The 8,807-nt window shown below is 55.5% G+C and overlaps 1 protein-coding gene across 1 annotated transcript; it reads left to right on the top strand.

The window, feature by feature from the left end:
• Window positions 1-7,000: 7,000 nt before the first annotated feature.
• J7T55_002976 (uncharacterized protein) lies at window positions 7,001-8,379 on the top strand (the record flags this gene model as incomplete). The annotated part of the gene is made up of 5 exons (XM_053138107.1): window positions 7,001-7,030; window positions 7,102-7,150; window positions 7,202-7,383; window positions 7,612-7,898; window positions 8,166-8,379. The coding sequence occupies 5 exons, from the start codon at window positions 7,001-7,003 to the stop codon at window positions 8,377-8,379; spliced, it is 762 nt and encodes a 253-aa protein (XP_052998844.1).
• Window positions 8,380-8,807: the final 428 nt, after the last annotated feature.

The raw sequence follows: 8,807 nt of genomic DNA on the forward strand, positions 1-8,807 counted from the left end.
CTGGGGGGCGGTTTAGACAAGCAAGGTGTGTGTTTGTGTGTGGGAAGCGGATGGATGGGGGATGGGAAGGGCATTGAAAATTTTCGTTTCTGAGTCTCCGGCGCATCAACCGCGACGGAACCTTGCCGTTGGGATGGATGGGCCATGAGCATGGCATGGTTTGGGGGGGTATGGGTGTGTGCGGACGGGTGTTGTGCATATTTGCTTCCCGTGCGTGCATCATATGAGATCGTTGCGTCTGATAATATAGTGTTTCCGCGCGGCGGAGGGATTTCGGAGGGGAGGGTTGAGCGGGTGAGAGGGCGGTTGGTCGGTTGGTCGGTCCCCTTAGGTTTGGAAGGAATCGGGTGCACCTCCCGAGGGTTTGCTTTTTTTTTTTTTGGCTGTTGCTGCCCTCCAACTTCGAGGCTGGACCAGTATCAAACGCGCGCTCCCGGCAGATGCTACCCTACATCCATCCATACTTTAACCTTTTATTTTCGATTTTGAATTTTTGCGCATTTTGATTTTGTCTGGTGCGTGCATATGTTTCCAGATGATGTTGCTGCTACACATGCTACATTTCCAACCTTCAGTCTAAACTTGAAATCGTTCAGCCCCGTCCAGGCGCAGATCAGGGAAACCCCCAACAGGGCCAAGTCAGACACATGGTCACAGATCTGCGAAAGGGGGGGCTGTCATACCTCTTGGTGTAGTTTGTGTAAGTGGGCAAGGCACGGTCACCTTGTGCTGACTGCAGCAGCTGTTGTGTATGGGGTCGGTGGCGGACGACACGGTAGCACCAGTCAGGTAGTTAGTCAGTCAGTCAGGTCACCCTGCTTATTATTAGAAAATCGGCATCCTCAGTTCGTCTCAACATCGCAAGAGGCGGCAAGAATAAGGCTGAGCTCACACGTTTGATCATGAAATCTGATGCACGCGCCCGGAGAATTGTTCACTTTGCGAGATGATTTGCGATTGGGCAGCAAGAGACACAAGGCACTTGAGCAAGGCATGGAGAATGATTTTGAAAGTTCGAACAATTATTGAGATTGTATGATTTGATGTGTCCACTCTACTAATTGTGTGAATGAATTGTTCTGTCCTGCCAATTGCTGCTTGGCCCCAGAAGTCCGGTCCGTTATCTTCGTGCTCGCTCGTGATTCTTTCCCAGATGAAGAAAATTCCCCTCCAGTTCATGTCTGTATCCCGTTAAAGCCATATGCTACCCCCTAAATAAAAAACCCATTCTCTCATCAGAAAGGGCGTTTCGCCTCATTTCCTTCCCTCGGGGGTATCATCAACGGGCATCCTCCCTTCTCTTTTTTTAGATGACGCCGTAAATGCTGTTTGGTAGTGGTACATGAGGAAATACTTGGAAAGGAAATCATGTCCCCGACCCGTCTAGACCCGAAAATGTTTGTGAAAAAGCCGAATTGAAATGGCTGATATCGTGACCCCGCTTCCCGAAAATCGATGTAGATTAAAAAGATGTAGTAGATGTTGGTGGTACAGGGCGCGCCCAAGGCTGACCCAGGTTTGTTTGGTGGTTTGTTGGTGTGTTGTTTGATAGCGAAGGTGCATCATTCCCGTCGAGCCGGCTCTTCGGGACCAACGAGATGATGTTGTCGGTGTTGTTGGTTTGCGGAGGTTGGTAGTGAATGGTGTGAGAAGTTGTATTGTTCTGGAGCTGGCTCGATGTGCAGGCTGTCGTGGAACCCTTCCAGTGACAGCCAACCAGCTTCAGGTTGGCGCAGCAGCCTGGTCCTGAGACGGCGCCAGACGAGGCTGCCGTTCTCCAATCTGTGCTCGGCGCGGTTCCAGGCTGGTCGCGGTAGTGGACTGGAAGACTGAGGGTCTACCAGGGGTGAGTAGCAGGGGCTAGAGTCTTGACTAGCATGCTCTTGGTTGTTGTGAACCTCCTCGTCGGTAGGTATCAGATGTCAAGTTGAGAAAGACTAGGAGCCATTTAGCTCTGCTTGGGGAGAGCAGGCAGAGGGCGGTTTGGTGGTGGGCCAGGGCAGGGAGGCAGCTGCGAGGGGCGCTGCTCCAGGGAGGACATTGTGCTGACGGCGGCCATTGCGAATGTGGGTTTGTGGTGTTCGAGTATTGTTCGTTATACGAGAGCCTTGCGGGTGGCGAGGCTGTTGGTGACTGGGTGTGGCGGAATCGACAAACAGTGGAGAGCCCTGTTGTGTGGTTGTTGTGTGGTTGTGGTTTGTTGGGTTGGTGTGGGTTGTGTGTTGTATTTGTATCTCAGATAGATGTTTGAGAGCTTTGAGGCAAGGACAACTGAATTGTTTCGATGATGTTTGGTCTGATGATGGAACAAGAGGGAAGAGGTAGGTGGGAGAGGTGGGAAGGCCGACACTATATAATTATGTCCGTGGTGTGCGCGCCGTGGCAGTCCATTCCAAGATTGCCCATTTCGACAAAACGAAGGCCAAAAGGCGTGTTGCAGGGGAGTAAGCCTGTCTGTCAGTGCCCTCTGCCATGGCCTGCCATGCCCTGTCGCAGGTGGGAAGCAAGGGAGGGAGGGAGGGCATCAGCAGAGCCAGCTCAGGTACGAGGGCCAGAGGTACCTGGGGCGTTTGTACCGCTGTAACCGCATGATCCCTGCAGGGCCGTGATTTGACGGGGCCAGGAACGAGACAAAAATACTTCCCCAAGTGCCCGTGGGCGAACAGCAAGAAACATGGCGGTGACGCAGCCAGCCTGGGCGGCCGTGTGCGTGTGGGTGGGATGGGGTGGGTGGGACCATGGACCATGGACCATGGGTACGTACCTGTGGTCCTGGTCCAGGTACGTACCTTGTTCGTTGAAGTGGGCCCGACGGCGGTCAAGGGTGGCTTCTTCTTCACTGTTTGCGGGTGCTGCTGCTGCTGCTGCTGCCCAGTGCCCAGTGCCCAGTGCCCAGATGTGGGATGCGAAGAGGGTGGGGACTGTGTACGGAGGTACATGCTCATGCTCTCCATGGCTCCATCAGGTACGTACCCTCCGTACCCATCGAAAATGAAACACCTCGCGGGCTGGTGGGGTGCTCTGACCCCTGCTGATGCGCCTCCTCCTGGCCTGCTGCTGGCCTGATGGGCGAGCATGATTGATGAGATTGACAGAAGCGCACATTTCGTTATTACCGAGACCCCATTCTATCCACCCCGCCGAAGAAGCCATGGCCATGTCGCTGTCGCTGTCGTTCGGCGTCGTCGCCTTGTCAACTTGTCACCTGGCCACCTTACCTTGTCAACCTTGTTGGGGGACCACGGGTGACCACGGGGGCACCAGAGGGCAAGATGGAAGAGGGCAGAGCACCGAGGACAGATGCCACCTGGTGGCCCCCGCGCCCGCCCTGGCTGTCGCGCATCTGTGTGATATTGTGTGTTTATGCACTCACATACACAACATACGCAGACATCTGACGAGGCTGGAGAAAGGGGGCCGAAAGTCAAAATGCAATGCAATCCAATTCCAGTCGGTCAGTCTCAGAGAAGAAGAAAAGAACAATTCTAGTATACAATCAATCAAACTGTGCATGCAGTACAGTGCAGTACGGGTACTGCGCAGTGCAGCATCGCATTTGCAGTTCGCAATCGGGCAATGCCCACTTCACCGAGCCAAAGCAGCATGGCGCTGATGACTTGTGTTGCATTGCGCGCCTAAAGAGTAGCGGTGATGTCGGTCGCCAACAAATTTCTTCTGCCTCGTCGGCCACTTCCCGTGGGTCAATGGCCTCGTGGCCTGGTGCATTGGTCCGCCGGCCGCCTTCTTCTTCCTTCTTTTTGCCCAGTTCTCCCGATGCTACCTCAACACAAACCAGGAATGGTCTCGTCTCAATCAGGACACGGCGGACGGTGAGAGGGACAGCACAAAAAAAAATGTCATGACCGTCATCGCCCTGTCAAACCTTCGTCAAGCTTCCGGGTGGGCTCTGAGAAAACCCACAATCTGCCTCTAACTACCGATCGCGCCGGAGAGGCAACATCGCTGCTGTCCGATAATGAATTGCGGTGACAGTCCCACGGGTTCCATTTCTTCATCAAACTCGATGGTTGGGGAAACCTGGACAGCCCTTTTTTTCTTTTTTCAGCCACCAACAAGGCCCAGCTTGCGGTCTGACGGGATCCCTTCTCCACCCATAGAATTTTCGATGGAACAATTCGTGACTCCACCAAGGGTATGCGCGACCCACCGCGAGTGAGATTCGACTGAACTGGAATCGCCGGGCCTCCGGAGCTGCCGTCGGACGTGAGAAAAAAGTCGTCGGTCTGTCAAATTGGCCTCTCACCGTGTCACCGTGTCAGCGTGCCCTTTGGCAGGTCCCCAATTTTATTCCTCCAGGGCCTTCCCCAGACGATTCAATGGGGACGCTGGAGATTTGACCATGGCTGTCCAGGACCATTCATCAGCCTTGCATCGCCTGGCCCTATGGCAGCCCTGTGCGTCGGGCGTGGGCAGGGGGGAGGAGGGTGTGTCACTGTAGGGGGTAAGGGGAAGGGGGAACGGTGAGTTTGGGAACCATTATCATCTCCGTACGCGTCCGAATCCGACTCTCCTGATGGAAGGCCGTCGGGCTTTGAGTCTTACCACGAGTCCCTGTCAGATTTGTGAAATTGGCAGATCGTTTGGTGAGATTGTCTTCTCATGGAAACCTTCAGGCGTCACCCTGGACCCTAAATCCAGCTTCCAATTTTGGCAACAGGATCTCTCTCCTCGTCGTCGGCCTGAGAAACTCAATCTGACGGAGACGGAGGACTGTTTGGGAAGCTTGCTCAGCCTTGCCTCCCCTTCTGGCTTACCGTGTCTATCGCAAACCGGTGCTATCGTAAGCAGGCGGGCTTGTTTCGCTCCCAAGGCCCGGCGCCAAGGAGCATGTGTGTTTCCTCGGGGCTTGGGCTGATGCGTTAGCTTTCCCTGGCCTTCTAGCTCCGAGGATACCGGGCGCGCTTTACAATGACACCGTGAGGGTTTGAGGCTGCCCGCGGACGAGATCTCAATTCAATCATCGGGCGCGGGAAACCTTCTTGGAATTGATACAGTTCTTGGCTCACATGGTGTGTTAGATATCGGACAATGGCTCCGCTACGCCTTCGTCTATGTCTGGCTCGCCTAATAAGCTACTGCTACCCTCTGCGTGAGTACGACCCTGGAATCGGCAGCGCATCTTGATCAATGGACCGTTTCGGACATGGCCCGTGACTATTTGGCCGTCCTCCTCACATGCACTCAGGTTCCACATCAGGGCATTGTCTCCAGCCGTGATTACTTAGCGACATATCCGAAGAAGCATATTTCGCTGCGACAATGGTCTTGGGCCTTCCCGCTCTCGCATGATGATGATCAGATATCAAGCAAGCCTCGGTCTCGGGTAGGTCCTCGTAACAAACAGTAATCAACGAAGCTTGTGTAAGCAGCCGGGCATTATGGTTGGTGTTAATGTGCCTGTCAATCAGCGATCCCACACCATCCCATCAACTCATGTCTTATGATCCGTGTGCGACCACCGCCAGTCTTAGACCAAGCCACACAGGATGGTTGTCTGCAGACATTACTCAAACCAACAGATACATGGACGCGGAGTCACTCCCTCCATCGTCGATATCTCACTTTTGATTCTGCAACCACTGCCATGAGCGCGCATCAGCGATCCCATCTTGGCTCGAGTCGCACCGCACAACCTCCCGCCCGGCGGAAGGGGTCAGAGCGACTTTGACTTTTTCAGCTGCCAACCCTATCGTAGGCCTACCGTCCGGGCCCAGCGCTGAACTCAGGCGGCCTTAAACTTTCCAGGCCACTCGCAATAGGGCCCTCAAGGAGGGCGGCCCCCTCGCGTGATAGAAGCTTCTCTTCCCAGATGTGCGGCATGCCCAAACCTTCCCGCCTCGTGCCAGCTAGATTGCCCGCCGTCAAAGTCCTGATGCTTAAAAAAAATCATCGTCACTTACTGAGCATCATCGATGGTCCCATGTCATCAGGGTTGCAGTCATGAGATTCCCAACCGGGGTTAGTAAGAATAAGCTATCTGATAAGTGCAGCGATGGCATCCGATGCGTCCTGCACTTCGGAAGGGAGGACAGCCTGCCGATGTTGGCGAAAACGTGGCTTGAGACTGGTCCGTCTCTGGGCCAGCCTTGTGCCACACTGCATATGTACACACTTACACCGCAGCCAACATGCAGACTGTCTATTTCCCTCCGAAAGCGTGCGCCTACAGGTTACTAGTCCTCCATCCCCCCCCCATATTGGTGTGATGTGATACTGCACGGCGCTGGGTCCTTGACTCGTCCCGTGACAGGACCTCAGTACTGTGTGAACATGATTACCCCCACAGGTTTAAGAGCTTGGTTTACAGCGCGCTCCACTTTGGCGGTGATCGGGCGAGGAAGGACGAAGGGAGGATCCACAATCGGGCCTCACTTCACCCAGCCGAGCATCACGAGCCCGAACCCAGCAACCGCTGTAGCAGCCGTGCGTTACCTGGGGTTATAGCCTTGGGCTGCAGGCAGGCGGGCTCCAGACGATCGCAGGTCGTCATTGGGCGAGGCCGGCGGTGGGATTAGCGACTCCACCCCAGGTGTGCCTCGCAGCTTGTGTGGGTACGTATGTGCTTCCTGATAATGCAAGGCAGGTAATAAAGCTGGCTTCTGACTCACACCTAGGTTCGTCACGATGCGTTGGCACCTTTTAGCTGCCTTGAGCTTGGATGCTTGCTTGCTTCTTCTCCTCCTCACGAGGCAGGTGGAGTCATAGCAACTTGGCTACAGACTTGGGCGGTACCGATGGATCCCTGAGGGTTGATGCTGTGATAGAGCCTCACAAAGCCCTGGGGGAAGGATTCCTTCTAGCGCGTGTTGGCTGCGGACTGTGGGCACAGCTGAGTAAGAGTGTAAGACATATATGTCTTACACACCAACTGGCTTTCCTCGTGCGTATAATTGTCGCCTGCTATCGCTGATACGCTGAGCCCGTGCCATTGGATCTGTCCATCCGGCGGCTGATAAAACGAGTCCGGAAGCTTGCGATCATGGGAAGACCCTCCCTCAGCAGGATATCTGTGCGTTAGAGTTGCCCGTGGGAGCCGAAGGTCTACACAGTGACTGGCTGGCGGGCGGGCTGATGACAAAGAGCATTGGGTGCCAAGCCCTGTCAGAGGAAATCACCGGAGCTCCAGGACGTATGGGTCGAGCGGGAAAGCTTGGAGGGGCTGACCGCCCGCCTCGGTGAGCGACTCAAGCCGTGGCGGCGGTCGGCGGTCTCGCTGGCACCGATCGCAACGGCGCTGCGGTGAAGCACAATGTGCGACGGACGCCAAACGAGGTTATACCAGATCGCGATGAGACACTGTCCCACGGCCTGGTGGTGTGCGGCAAGGTTCATGAGCTTGTTGCTGGCTGGGGGCAAGATCTGGTAAGCTGAGTCGTGTCTAGGACCTGCGTCTTGCATCTGCCGCGGGTGCTCAATCTGACTGTACCGTGATGCTGCGTACCCGTCCGTGTGCGTGTGGGAGCTCTGACCTCGGTGCCAATGTAACCACGGACCGCATTTTGTTTCAGTCACTGGATGCACAGGCGGTGATGCTGTCTCTCGCTTGCCAGAGTTCGGTGCCGGAGGATTTGTGTGTGCGCGGCCCACCAGCCCTTGAAGCTTCTCACGGTCTTTCGGTTCGCAGAGCTGTCCCCAGATCCTGCCCCCAGGGACAGATGTCGTCCCGAGTCGGACATTTCTGAGTCGCTCGGCAGCCACCAAACGGTCTCTGGCTACAGCTCGATGAGCTTCTTGATTCAGTTCCCGGATGAGCGGCAGGTGATTTATTGGACGATAGCGTTTAAGCCACCACGCGATCTCTACTTTGGCTTCCGTGCCAAACCCTACAATGTAGCAAGGCGCCCCCAGTGGGTCGAAGACGACGAGCGCTCAGACCAGTTCCAACTCTAATGGCTGGAAGGTTGCCGGTGACCGACACAAGCCCTCGGAGAGAAAGATGACGGCGAACCTAATACGGGGACGCGGGTCAGACTGGACTGAGGTGCTGCGCGTACTGTGCGCCCGTGCTGGCAGGTTCCCGAACCTTGCCGTACCCAGCTGCACGAAGGGCAGGGCGTGGAGAATTGCCTGCGACTCAGATCCCAGCAGCTTGGAACCAAGATGTAGATTTGATGAAATTCTGACCAAACTTGGCCAGTGCCGAGCCTGGTCACCAGGTCACCTGGTCCCCTGCTCTTCTGGTGCTCGCCTCTCACGAGGCTGAACGAGAGGGGCCCACACGCAATTTGCCCATACGATGGCAACCACGATAGCCACGCGCCCCAAAACAAGGATCTGATCCATGGTACTGCTCACCGACGAATGGGTCTGCTGCTCATCGACGACGACATCGCGGCCGGCAGCAGGTTGGTGTCATAGTACAGTACAGTTGCCGGTTATCATCGCGAACTCGACTATACCTCCACGGCCTCTACCACCACCAGGCAAGCAGGCCTGTGATCGGGGCTTGCAGACTGCAGACAGCATGCAGCCAGCATATGCAGCTGCAGCAATGTGATGCTGGGGACGATGGATCGCCAGCGCAGAATCCTTGGATCGACAGACCACGCAGCCACGGGAGTCATGGGCCACGAGCATGGCTTGACCATCAGCCGAGCCTGGGGTACATACGCATCCCTCGACACAAGCTTGGATCCTTCCATGATGCTGTCGCTGACACTCTCAGCATGGACATTTTGTGCCTTGTCACTTGTCTCGTCCTGTCATACCTGCACACTGCCGAGCCTCGTATGTCCCCACGAGCATGTTTCTGCCAGCCTTGTTTGGCCTGTCTAGGGCCCTTGCTC

The sequence above is a fragment of the Diaporthe amygdali genome (genome assembly GCF_026229845.1).
Source record: "Diaporthe amygdali strain CAA958 chromosome Unknown NODE_3_length_2959817_cov_65_330692, whole genome shotgun sequence".
In the NCBI taxonomy this organism is placed as follows: Eukaryota; Fungi; Ascomycota; class Sordariomycetes; order Diaporthales; family Diaporthaceae; genus Diaporthe; species Diaporthe amygdali.